The sequence below is a fragment of the Cetorhinus maximus genome, chromosome 14 (genome assembly GCF_964194155.1).
Source record: "Cetorhinus maximus chromosome 14, sCetMax3.hap1.1, whole genome shotgun sequence".
In the NCBI taxonomy this organism is placed as follows: Eukaryota; Metazoa; Chordata; class Chondrichthyes; order Lamniformes; family Cetorhinidae; genus Cetorhinus; species Cetorhinus maximus.
The window spans coordinates 112,400,434-112,414,291 of record NC_135892.1 but is presented as its reverse complement, the minus strand read 5'-3'; the positions used below and the strand labels follow the sequence as shown (position 1 = coordinate 112,414,291).

The 13,858-nt window shown below is 42.5% G+C and overlaps 1 protein-coding gene across 1 annotated transcript; it reads right to left on the bottom strand.

Annotated features, from left to right (window-relative positions):
- Positions 1 to 3,650: 3,650 nt before the first annotated feature.
- On the bottom strand, positions 3,651 to 13,858 carry vip (vasoactive intestinal peptide). Its single transcript, XM_078557626.1, has 7 exons — positions 13,713 to 13,858; positions 13,203 to 13,328; positions 11,781 to 11,921; positions 10,578 to 10,682; positions 8,632 to 8,757; positions 6,356 to 6,458; positions 3,651 to 4,065 (listed from the first exon to the last, which is right to left on the bottom strand). The coding sequence occupies exons 2-7, from the start codon at positions 13,307 to 13,309 to the stop codon at positions 4,057 to 4,059; spliced, it is 591 nt and encodes a 196-aa protein (XP_078413752.1). The 5' UTR covers positions 13,310 to 13,328; positions 13,713 to 13,858; the 3' UTR covers positions 3,651 to 4,056.

The following is a 13,858-nucleotide window of genomic DNA, read 5'->3' as shown; positions in this document are numbered from 1 at the left end:
TTCTTCTGCCATTTCCTTATAATCTACTATTAACTCCCCACTGTCACTTTCCAGAGGGTTAACACTCTACTTACTCTTTTGCTTTTTAAATGCCTGTAGAAACTCTTGCTATCCATTTTTACATTTCTAGCTAGCTTCCTCTCATACTCTAATTTCTTTCTCCTGATTAACCTTTTAGTCATTCGCTGCAGTTCTTTATATTCTGTCCAATCACCTGTCTGCCAATCATCTTTGCGCAGTTTTCTGCTTTTTCCTTAAGTTTGGTGTTTTCCTTAACATCTTTAGTTAACCACGGATGGTGGGTCCTCCCCTTAGAATTTTTCTATATAGTAGGAATGTACTTATTCTGAATACTCTGAAATATCCCCCTAAATGTCTGCCTCTACTTCTCTATTGATCTATCCTCTAGCCTAGTTTCCCAGTTCACTTCAGCTAACTCAGCTTTCATCCCCACATAGTTGTCCTTAGTTAAGTTTAAGATACTAGCCTTAGACCCATTCTTCTCCCTTTCAAACTGGATGAAAATTCAATCATATTGTGGTCGTCTTTACTCTGAGGCCATTAACTAACCCTGTCACGTTACACAATACTAAGTCTAATATAACCAGCTCTCTGGTTGGTTTCAGAACATGCTGCTTTAAAAAACTATCTCGAAAGCATTCTATGAACTCCTCATCCAGGCTACCACTACCAATCTGATTTTTCCAGTTTATGTTTAGATTAAAATCACCCATGATTATTGCTGTCCCTTTATTGCAAGCACACAATTTTTTCTCTTGAATACTTTGTCCTACACTGTGGCTACTGTTAGGGGGCCTGTAGACCACTCCCACTAATCACTTTTTCCTCTACTACTCCTCATCTCCACTCAAAACGATTCTACATCCTGATCTCCTGATCCAAGGTCATCTCGAACTATTGCACCAATGCCCTCTTTGATTAACAGTGCCACCCCTCCACCTTTACCTAGCTTCCTATTCTTTTTGAATGTCATGTACCTTTCAATATTAAGGACCCAATCTGTGTCGTCCTGCAGCCACGTCTCCGTAATTGCTGTCAGATCATATTTATTTACTTCAATGTGGGTCATCAATTCACTTACTTTGTTATGAATGCTACATGTATTGAGGTGGAGAGCCTTCAGTTTTGTCTTTTTATTACTTTTGTAACACCTGGTCTTGACTGTTGATGTATTCTAAGGTTTTCCTTTCTGTCCCTTCCTACCATTCTGACCCTCATTTCTCATATTACTATTTTGCTGACTTGTCTTGACTCTATCCCTTGAATTGCTACCTCTACCCAAACTTGACACCTCACCCCTCTTGTTTAGTTTAAAGTGCTCTCTACTTCCCTAGATATGCAATTTGTGAGGACACTCACTCCAGCACGGTTCAGGTGTAAACTGTCCCAGCGGTACAGCCCCCACTTTCCCCAGTACTGATGCCAGTGCCCCACAAACCGGAACCCACTTCTCCTACACCAGTCTTTGAGCCACGCATTTGGCTCTCTAATCTTACTTACCCTATGCCAATTTGCACATGGCTCAGGTAATAATCCAGAGGTTATTACCTTTGAGGTTCTGCTTCTTAATTTGATACCTAGCTCTTCATACTGACTTTGCAGAGCCTCTTTCCTAGTTCTACCTGTGTCATTGATACCTATATGGACCACGACAACTGGATCCTCCTCCTCCTACAGCAAGTTCCTCTCCAGCCCTGAGCTGATGCCCCAAACTCTGGCACCGGGCAGGCAACATAGCCGTCCAGATTCTCACTCTTTGCTGCAAAGAACAGTGTCAATCCCCCTCACTATGCTATCCCCTAATACCACTACATTCCTTTTTGTGCCCCCTGCTTGAATGGCTTTCTATACCAGAGTGCCATGGCCAGGCAGCTCATCCACCTTGCAGACTTCACTTTCATCCACACAGGTTGTGAGCACCTCAAACCTGTTTGACAATTGCAAAGTCTGAGGCTCCTCCACTACTGTCTGCTCGGTCCCATTACCTGCCTCACTGACGGCCATATCCTCCTGTCCCTCACTGCTGACCAAAACAGTTGACCCTACTCTAAGAGGTGTCACTGGCTTCTGGAACAAAGTATCCAGATATTTCTTCCCCTCCCTTATGTTGCACAGTGTCTGCATTTCGGCTTCCAGATCAATAATCCCGACCCGGAATTCCTCAAGCTGCTTACACTTCCTGCAGACGTGTTTGTCATGGATCACCTTCACGTCCAAAAGCTCCCACATCTCACAACTGCAACATAACACCTGTCCCGCCATTCTAACTTATGTTATTTAATTTACTTTAATTATTTTCTTCCTATGTATGCTACAATTTACTGTGTTTATTGAATGCTAGTACCACTGACAACTAAGGTTATGTGCTTAACTACAAAGCATGTCCCTCTTTTATCCTGTGTCTCCACCACTCTCCTCGCGCCCTTTTATCCTGTGTCTCTGCCGCTCCCCTCATGCTCTTTTATCCTGAGTCTCCACTTCCCTCGTGCTCTTGATCCATGGCACAATTTAAATGCAAGTTCCTTTCCCCATGTGTGGGAGTGTGCACAGACTCTCAACAGTTAAAACTGTGGCAACCCACTACTTTGAGAATGAACCGGGTAAATAATTTTAAAATTTCAATGTGCAATGTTTTTGATCAGTTAGAGACTGAGTTAGAGCAACAAACTTTTCAATGACCCTCAGTTGGTATACAGGACAGGTATGCAGGGGAAGAAAGGGTGCAGAGGTGGGGGGCTTAAATGTCTAGAAAGAAGAAACACAGGTAGCAGTGACTATAAGAATTTATAAGATGAAGCTGATTCCTTTCCTGACTCTGGTGCCTCATGGTAAGGATTGGATGTCGTGCAGAAGGTGGAGCCAAACGACCATTCTTCAGGATTGAACCAAAATCCATTAGTGAAGAGGGGGTGTTTCTCATCAATTAGAGGGAGGCAACATGCTTGAGGCTGACCTTTCACTCAAAGTAAATAGCATAGGAGGAGGCCATTCAGCCCTTCTAACTTGTTCTTGCCATTCAACTAGATCACAGTTGATCAATCTACATCTTAGCTCAGTTTACCTACCTTGGTTCTGTAACCTTCAATAGCCTTAGCTAACAAAAATCTAGCAACTTCAGTCTTGACATTTTCATTTGAGCCCAACCTCAACAGCTTTTTGGGGAAAAGGTTACCAGACTTCTACCATCCTTTGTGTGAAGAAATGCTTCCCAATATGGCCTGGCTCCAATTTTAAGGTTGTGCCCCCTTGTTCTGGATTCCTCCATCTGAGGAAATAGTTTATGTCTATCTATCCTATCAGATTCTTTAATCATCTTAAAACACTTCAATTAGATCACTCCCTAATATTCTAAAATCCTGGAATATGAGCCCTGCCAGTATAACCTTTCCTCATAATTTAACTCCTTTAACCCCTGTATCATCCAGGTAAACCTACACTGCACTCCCTCCAAGGGCAATATATCCTTCCCCAGGTGCAATCCCCAGAACTGAATGCAGTATCTAATCTGACCTATATACACAGTGGCGTATGTTTCCCCTTGTTAGATTCCAGTCCCTTTGAGATAAAGCCTTCCCCTACAATCTATAGCATTGACTGGAAAAAAAATATACCACTTCATACACCAGAGATATAATTCAACAGAGTTTATAGTGTAAAGACAATGACAAATGGAACATTTCATGAACAACCTTGAACACAATGGGTATGTTTACAATGCAAGTTAATAGTATGGCTTTCACATGCTGCATTCAATACATTTATTAGGGGTTGAGGCAACATAGGAATGTGTAACTATGCAGTCAGTATGTCAATCCAAAGCTAATAGATATATACAACTTTTAGGCAGAGGTTGACAAAAAAGGATGTTATTTACAGTGTATAAACAGTGACTCATTTACAAGGAACTAAATAGGTCACCAAGACTTTCACTACACAACATATTATTTTTGGAGTTTGACACTGAAGGTATTTCACTCCTGATTAATAGTGGAAAAAGGCTGTATGTAGTTTTCAGCTCAATAGGTAGGATGTTCTTCAGAGATTCTATTTAAAACAAAGAGTGTCCATTAGTCCATACATGCCTTTTTATTAGCAGAGTCTCAATATATTCAGAGAAATTTCACCCTCCCGTCACAGCCCATTTAAAAAAGAAAATCATTCCATGAAAATTAGTTATTTTAGTTATTTTAATTCGATACAACTCAAATAACCAAAATTTTAAATCAAGCTATAATGGTAAAATATTGGTCTGGGCATTGGGGACACTTCCCCCACTCCTCTAAAATAGCGCCATGGAATTTTTTATGTCCACCTGAGGGGACAGATGGAGCCTCCTTTTAAGCTCAGATCCAAAAGGCGGCATCTCCGATGGTGCAGCGCTCCTTCAGCGCTGCACCGGGAATGTCAGCCTCGGTTATGCTCTCTAGATTAGGACTTGAATCCACTGTCTTCTAAATAAGCTGCTTTTAAAGGCAAGTGAGGCCAAGCCCACTTGCACAAGATTGGCTCAGATATCAAACTTGGGTGTGGGAGGGGGAAATCTTTAACCTGGCCCATCCATCAGGGGTGGCACAATCTGACTGGATTGCTGTTTTATACCCTGCTCAGTTTTACTCTGTATTGAATTAACTGAGATCCAAACCCATCAGTGTTTAAAATGGTCAACCCATCTGATTGGGTCAGTTCACTGAAAGGCAAGATTAAAATGACCCTCCCAAAATAGAAACACATTGCAATGGAGCAGATGGAAAACTGACCAATGTACAAATACTTCAATGCAAACAAGGGACAGAAAGCCATTTAATTTACACTGGTTTCTTTTGATCTTGATAACTTGGTTTCTCCTCAAGGGGAGCTACTTTGATAGTTTGGATTGGGGTCAGATGGTGGCATAATGGTAATGTCACTAGACTAGTAATCCAGAGGCTTGGTTAATGCTCTGTAGACATGGCCTCAGATCCTACCAAAGCAGCTGGTTGAATTTAAGTTTAATTAATAATTCTGGAATTGAAAGATAATTTCATGATCGCCATTACGAAGACTAACATCGATTGTTGTAAAAACCTATCTGGTTCACTAAGTCCTTTAGGGAAGGAAATCTGTCATCCTTACCTGGTCTGGCCCACATGTGGCTCCAGACCCACAGCAATGTGGTTGACTTCTAATGGCCCTCTGAAATGGCCTAGCAAACCACTTAGTTCAAAAGCAATTAGGGATGGGTAACAAATGCTGGCCTTACCAGCAATGTCCCATGCAAGAAAAAAAGTCCAATTGATGGTCTCCAGCTCTATGTTACTGGCCTCTACTAAACAGGCTGCTGCACATAGTAAATCACCAGATGGCAGGGAAGAAACTCCTTGATGTCTATTTTTATGGAGATATTATTGATAAGAAAATATCAGCATTGTAAAACCCTCAACTTCAATTCTATAAAATTCCACTGAAAAAAGTCCAAGGTGAGCACTGCTTGCTGAAGAAGGTAGTTTGTCATTAACTTTCAAAAGATAAAATTGGTGTGTCACAACTCAACTATAGCAATACATCGATATTAATCTGCCAAGAGCAGCTAAAGTCCGTTCCAGAGGAAACTATATATTGCTTTATTCACAGCAAAGAACTGCATTCAGACTGCATATGTCAACAAATAGGTGCTATACTATTGTATCCCTAACTGTGACTCATATTCCCTTTTAAAGTAACTCACAGCAGAGTGCATGAGGTCAATGAATTTGCCCTTTTATCTACAACAGGCATCTCTGAAGCAGCTGTGATAAATATTGTCATTTCCACCGTTTCAGCATTGAGAATGGAGAGTTTAATCTTCCAGATACACCATCACACAGATTGCAAACCCATTTCAATGAATGGAACTTTTTAATTGATTCTCAGGATACCGGTGTTGCTGGCTAGATTGGCGTTTGTTTCCCACTTCTAGTTGTCTTCAGACAATGTTGGTGGACCTTCTTCTAGAACCACTGTTTTGATACAACGGAGCATCTTTCCAACCCACTTCGGTTAGTCAACTATATTGGGCATGGCACATATAAACCAGACTGGGTACAGATGGTAGATTTCCTTCTCCAAAGGACATCAGTGAACAAGTTGGATTGTTTTGTACCTGCATGTGTCTATTTAGACTTAACCATTAACTGCTTTGTTGAAGTTACCAAGCATCTAACCAGACTAGCTCCTTTGCCATACTGCACTGTCTATATCTAAATGAAGTTGATAGTTTTTTTATGAAAGTGGGTAGGCGACTGTTAATTCATGGCAGTTGTACCTGCTAAAAAATTACCTCTAAGCCTTACAGCCTGATAGAATAATCTATACCTACCAAAGTTGGAAGCTGGCTCAAAAACTCATCAACCGTCACACTGTCATAATTCTCAACAATTGGGGGTGTGTCTGAGAGATTGGTTGGGTTTAGGTCTTCTTGGCTGTTGACAGATGAGAAAGAGTGATTGACCACACTTAGAATAATAATAATGCTTCTGCTAATCATTTTCATTGCCTGGGTTTGTTATTTTTAATTCGTGAAACATAGATGAAAGTAGTGGTGCTTAAATCAATTCAAAATAGAAACCCAGATGAAAAAAATGCAACACAGAAATTGGTTTGATCCACTACACTGTTGCATCAAATGGCAATTTCTACTCCATCAATAAGCAACTTCTGAAAAGTGTTAGCAAAGACACTGCTTAACCTGGAACAAGCACTCTTTAGCTTGGATTTCTATTGCACATTTTGGGAATTGAGTTGGCCATAGGAGAGTCACTTGGACCTCAGGGCTTCAGCGTCCTTAGTATTCTCCTAAAAGTTACAAGTATGAGGTTTATGAGATTGTTATATTTTGGGTCTATGCCCTTAATTTAGGGTCAAATTAAGGGAGTTATGTGACCTGTTCTGAAGTCTACCTGACAAAAGGCCTGGGTGATGTGGCTGTTAAAGATTAAAGGGAGGCCTAGGTTGTTTAGTTAGAAAGAAGGCACAAGATGTTCACACTTTGAAACAATGGCAGCAGCATTGTTTTTTTAAAGTGGTTTGACTGCTAGTCCCCAAGGTCCTGGGAAGGTGTTGATAATGTTGGGTGGTAAACTGCTATGCTTTAAGCTGTCCATTTACTTCCAAGATAAAAGAGAGTTGGGTTTTAAGGTAGCTCATCAGCATTTGTAATTGGATACAATGCCCATGTGGTTCACATTGCCATGGAGATGGGTTTTGAGAAGGGAAGGGCTTCTAAGATACCCCTGAAAAACTCACGGTTGTAGCTTGTCTGCCAGGATCCAGAAGAGAGAGGCACAGCTGAGCCCAAAACTCTCTGGTTCACCATGCAGTAATACGGGTGGGAGATCACGCTGGGATTAAAAAGACCAAATTCATGAGGATTTGCGATGAGGCTGGAAGATTTGCCTAGCTTGTGTTAGAGGGAGAATCTCCAGGAAAAAAAAACTCACTGTGAAAGACAGTGCTGGGGTTAACGGTTACCAGGCTGGGAAAGGAATGAAACAAAAGTAAGCCCTCAGGATCTAGGAATCACTTTTGAACTGGGTCCAGGAACATTGAATGACGACTTAAGAGAAAATGTAAAGCATAACTGTGGTGTGTTTTTCAGTTATTTTACAATGAGAAAGGGAAAATCCTATTCTATAGTTTAAAGTATAAGTTGCTTTTAGTTTGCTTGTTACAGTGGTGATCTTAAAGCATGAAATCTTGTGTCATCCTTTCAACTATTATCGGGGAGTTTGATTTTTTTTTTAAAGTTAGTGGTCTCTACAGGAATCATAAGAAATTATATTGCCACTGATCCATACATATGAATGAGTAGGAAGAACATGTATTTATATATCACTTTTCATAAACTCTGAAAGCACTTAACAGCGAATTAAGTATTTTAAAAGTGAAGTTGTAATATAGGGAAATACATGGCAGCTGAGCTTCAACAGCAAGGTCCAACCAGCAATGAAATAAAAGGATGTTGGTTGAAGGCGGAATATTAGCCAAGACACTGGGAGAACTCCCTGAATCCTCTTTGGATAGGGTCATGGGATTTTTTTTTTTTACACACATCCACCCGTGAGAGCAAAGAAGGTCTTAAATCCAAAAGACAGAAGCTCTGACAACACAGCATCCCCTTCAGTACTATACTACATTGAAGGTGTTATATAAATATAAGTTGTTATTGCACTGAAATGTTAGATCAAGAGCTGCAGTGGGACTGAAGTGTGCACAGTCTTCTGAATCAGGCTGTGAAGATTGCTACTTACTGAGCCATGCCTGACACTTGATTAGATACAAGGGGCTTTGGATAGAGATGAAACTATGGGTTGCCAAACTGTAGAAGGCAGCACCAGGGTAAGTGATAGAAGCAGAGACTATGGGAACATTTAAGAAAAGCGGAGGATAAAGAAAAATGGGGTTGGATGCAGTTTGTGAGGAGGATAAAATCCCATATAGACTGGTTTGTTTGAGTGGCCTGTTTGTGTTGTATCTCTATTCAATTTTAGATCAGTGCACACCCAGTGATTTGCATTGAAACACAATAGTAGCAGTGTTAAACTGGCCTTACTAGCTCTTTATACTCTGTTATTGGTCCAGGTTTATTCACTGTACCTTCTCTTGCCAGCCAATAAGCTGTTGATGTATTTTTTCACTGCCATCTGTTTCCGGATCCGGCTGTAGTTATCGGTGAAGACTGCATCGGAGTGGCGTTTGACTGGAATCTGCTCATCCGGGGCACTGTTGGTACCAAAAACAGCATCTTCAGTCTAAATTAGCCAGGCCAAGCACATGGAACAGTTAAAGATTCAAAACTCCTGCCTTGAAGCCTCCCCCATCCTGGTAACAGGTTATATAACGCAAGATTTCAGGCATCTCATCATGATGGGGAGAATTCCTCAGTTAAGTGCCTCCTCTCAAATTTTAAACGTTATGGTGAAACCATTAATATGTTCCAAAGGAACACCTTTCAGATTCAGCTAAACATACTAACTGGAATCTTCATCAATGCACTTCCTAAGTCATCACTCCTAGTCACAGAATTTTATAGGATAAGAGAAGACCATTTGGCCCATTGTACCTATGCCAGCTCTTTGAAAGAGATATCAAATTAGTTACATTCCATCCCATAAGCCTGCAACTTTTGCCCCCCACCTCACTATTTTGAAAGTTATTAGTGAACCTGCTTCATTTGCCCTTTCATACAGCACATCCCAGATCAGGACAACTTGCTGTGTAAAAGGAAAATAAAATCCTTATCTCCATACATAAGGAGTAGGAGTAGGAGTAGTCTATAGGCCCCTTGGGCCTGCTCTGCCATTTGATAAGATCTGTTGTGGCCTCAACTCCACTTTCCTGTCTACCCTTCTATATCCTTTCACTCCCTTGTCAATCAAGAATTTATCTAATTCAGCCTTAAAAAATAGTCAATGACCCTGCCTCCACCACTCCCTGGCCAAGAGAGTTTCACAGACTCATGACCCTCAGAGAGGAAAATCCTGGTCTCCCTTTTAAAGGGGAGACACCTTATTTTTAAACTGTGTCCCCTAGTTCCAGCCTTCACCACCAGGGGAAACATCCTCTCAGCATCCACCCTGTCAAGTCCCCTTAGGATCTTATATGTTTCAATAAGCTCACCTCTCATTATTCTAAACTTCAGTGGATATAAGATGAGCTGTGCTTCTTCTGCCAATCATCTTCTCCTTTAACTATCAACCCCCCTTTCAACAGTTTCTTCCCATTTACTCGTATTAACACCCTTCAATTTTGAATATCTCTAGTAACTCTCCCCTTAACATAGTGACAAAAAAATGCATTATTTACTACCTCGAGTAAACCACTATAAAACACATTGAACCATTGCGCTGGAAAAGAAGAAAGGTTTCGCCTCTGCACTCGCTACATCATTTACCATAGTCACCTGTAACCACACCAACCTGCTGGTGACACAGGATTTACTGGAGGTGACAATGACTGAACAGTGTTCAGCACAGCCCTTTCTTCTGGGAGAAACATTAAGAGGAGATTTTCCGCAGCCTGGGCTATCCGCCAAAGATCAAGCGGGTCAGAATCTACCGGGAAAAAGAAAGGATCCTATTTTCCGGTGTTTAATGCAATGGAGGAAACTCCAAATGGTTCATGCAGGTGGCCCTCGTGCACTGAGCTCAAACCCAAAAAAAGTCAACCCGCCCGATCATCAGATGGGTTTTTGTCTTGTTCTTTTGGTCGCTGGTAATTTATGGTTTATTACGGCCATACCATGTGTCCACTCTCAGTCCTGTACAGCCGGCTTTTCACTTTGGGTGAAACAGTTTGCCGATTCTCAGTCTTTGCTTGACATTTTGTCGCCTGTGTGCGCCATGCTCTCCCCTGTTAACTAGTGAAATCACATCCTCCAAGAGTGATTTGCTCGACACTTCAAACCATTCCGGTTATTCCGGCGGTTTTACAAGTGCGGTGCATTCCCTCTACCCCCACATCAAATCGCAGGCCAAACAGCAGTGCCTTTGTGTTCTCCCCCAACTCTGCCCCTGCCCCGCACCCGCCGTGTGCCCACATACCCGACTCTCTTTCCTATCAGTGATTCCAGATATCTTCTGGCAGATAATTGGCCCAGCAGTTTGCTGTACTCACTGGTGAAAAGTCCATCTGCGTGTCGCGTTGTTCTAGAGAAAAGGGGAGAAGCACACAGGCAGTTTGAATCAACAGGACTTGGGAGATTGATAGAAAGAATTGGCAATGGTGAAAATAAGAAATAAGTTTGGAAATCTGAAGCATAGACAAGGTTGTGCAGTACAATTGGTTCAGCATCTGGAAGGAAGCGTTTCCTCGACCGGCCCCCACTCTTTCCCTGTCACTTGCCAACATTTAGAACCAAAGACAGCTCAGGGGAAGGTGGCGACGTAGCGGTAATGTCACTGGGCTAGTAATCCTGAGGCCCAGGCTAGAGCTCTGGGGGACACGGTTTCAAATCCCGCCACGGCAGCTGATGAAATTTGAATAAAGTCTGAAATGAAAAATCCTTTGATTGTGGTAAAAACACGATTTCTGTTGGCCTTACCTGGCCTGGCCCACGCATGACTCCAGATTGTCTTGTAGCTGCCCCCTGAAATGGCCTGACAAACCACCCCAGTTCAAGGGCAATTGAGGATGGGGGCAGCAAATGCTGGCCTTGCCAGTCTGCAATGCCCACATCCCATGGAAGAATACACCAACAAACGGTTTACTCAGTATGGCTGGTCTCTGGGCAGGCAGGTAATCAATAATAATGGGATGTCTTAGGAGGGCCTGGGATAAAGGGGTTGCCTTTCAAGGAAATGCTGGGCCTATACTCATTGGGGCTTGGAAGAACCAGAGGAAATTTTATTGAAACATATAAAATGGGGAATCTAGAGCGGGAGGGGGAGGCGCTGTTCAAAAATACTTCCATTTAAGAAGGGGGATGAGGAGTTTTTTTCTCTCACATTAGTCTGTGGAAGTCTCTCCCCCAGGGAGCAGAGGAGACTGGGTCATTGAATATATTCAGACAGATTTTTGATCAGCAAAGGAGTCAAGGGGACAGACAGGAAAGTGGAGTTAAGACGCATTCAGGTCAGCCATGATCTTACTGAATGGTGCAGCAGTCTCGAGGGGCTGAATGGCCTACTATTTCTTATAATCTTATGTAGATTTGTTTACTGGACCAGTTGAATCAACTGTACTGTATTTTTGAGATGAACAATGTTTGGAAGCTGCTGGCCATGGTGGCAATGGGAGTCACTCACCTCGGGATGCCTGCGGACAACTGGTAATAGAGCTGGTCACTGTCAGACAAGGGGCTTTGGTAAATGTCACTGTCGGATTTTGCTGATGATTGTGACTGATCCTCATTGGACTGGCCATCCAATCCAACAGCATTTCCCAGCCTAGGAGTTAGAAGTAAACAGAATCAACCCAATCATAGCCAGCCTTGATGGAGCCATCAACAACATGATCTCAGCTAAAAGTATCATGAGTATAACCGTAAAGAACGCCAGCCAGCCACAAACAGCATCGGTATAACCTTAAAGGATACAGTGCAAACAACAATAGGCACAGCCATCAATGCCAATGCTCCAAACTGTAAACAGTATCATACAACACAAAGCCGGGTCAACTGATATTAAAGGTGGTACGTACACAATGAAGAAGAGTGGTTCTTGTCGCCATGTGTAGCCACTTCGTTAATGTACCCGTAAGGTTTCCAGCCTATTTCTCCACACATACCGAAAAGACCAAATCTTGAATCATCTACCAGGACAGGATCACACCAACTCTCCCCCACCAACATCCCAGGCAGACTGAAGGAAGGTATTAACAATATCCAGACTGAGATTCGCCCCAGGAAGAACACTCGCCACAGTGAAGGAGGTATAAACTTCACGATTTAGCGTTTTCCATGGGGTAACATTATATAGGTGCTAAGGGCTCGGGTGGGGAGATCACTTCACATTCGCTCCTCAATCTACACACTTGACAAATTGATCCCAGTCCACACAATGATTGCCCGTACAATCCACGGAGAGTTTTAGTTTATGTAGAATTATATAGGGTTTACAATATACCAACAGGCTATATGTTCCAACTGGTCAATGTCCATGCTCCTCCCACCGCTCTTGATCTAACCCTCTCACCATACCCTTGTGATCCTTTCTCCCTCCTGCACTTGTCTAGCTTCCCCTTAGAAGCGTCCATACTGTTCGCCTCAACCACTTCATGTGGCAGTTCCAGCCCTAATTGAGCACACACATTAATTAACATAATCACTGGGCCTAATGCGATGGCTTAAAATCAACCCAAATACACTGAATCATCTGCAGTTGTGATCTTCTATCCCCCCCAACTTCCCATTCCGCCAGCACTTGTTGAAATAACGAAGCTGAGCTGATCAGTTTCCCAAGGAAGTCTATGGACCAAATTTCTGTTCACACATGTAAAGGCCCAGTCTATTTACTAGATTGCAAATAAGCCCATTCCCTTTCACCTCCACATGCAGTGTCGTATTTCGAAGTTGGTGTTATAGAATGGCTGAAATTACATTACGGTTGTCCAAATTGGTTCGGGCTTCGTAGCAAATGCCCTGGTTGGTTCAAAAAAGGTGTCCGGTCCCCGGATGCTGCGCACTCTCTAGGGGGAAAGCGGGAGCCGGTGGGGGCGGGAGTGCTTACCTCAAGTTCGAATAGGTTCCAAGCACCGGGAATCCCGATCCCCGGGAATAGAGAACATTACAGAGAGCGAAAAACGTCACGAAATGGGAGCTGAGCCTGATCACCATCGCGTCGGATCCTGAAATCCAAGATAGGAACGCGTTACTCAATAAATCTATTCGCAACAGTTTTCGTCCCGTCTCCCCTCCTCTGGTCTCTCAATCTGCTGAACGGTTTCAGATCTGGATCCATGCTGAATACCAAGGAAATGAACCACAATGTCTTTGAGGCTGGAAAAGAATCCCTGCGCTGCAATCCTTCCTGGAAACAGGCCACTTTCAAAAATGGACCAAAACACAAACTATACGAAATTCTAATTTATTATCTACTCAAACAGTTTAAGAAAAAAAAATACTATAATATCGTCATATCTACTGGAAATGCAAGGGAAAATACACTATTTAACATGGTGCATTTTTGCATCCTCCCAGGACAGGTTTAATAAAAATGATTTATTTTGAAAAACTTACCAGATGCTACTTGACGTTGAGTTGGTGTTAGCCGCTGTCCTTGGTGCTGAAGTGGAGAGCGGCTCTGAGCAACTGAAGAGCGAAGATCTCTCTCTGCCTCTGCCTGACTGAAGTCTATTCGTGTATCTCAGTGTCTCTTTAGCTGTT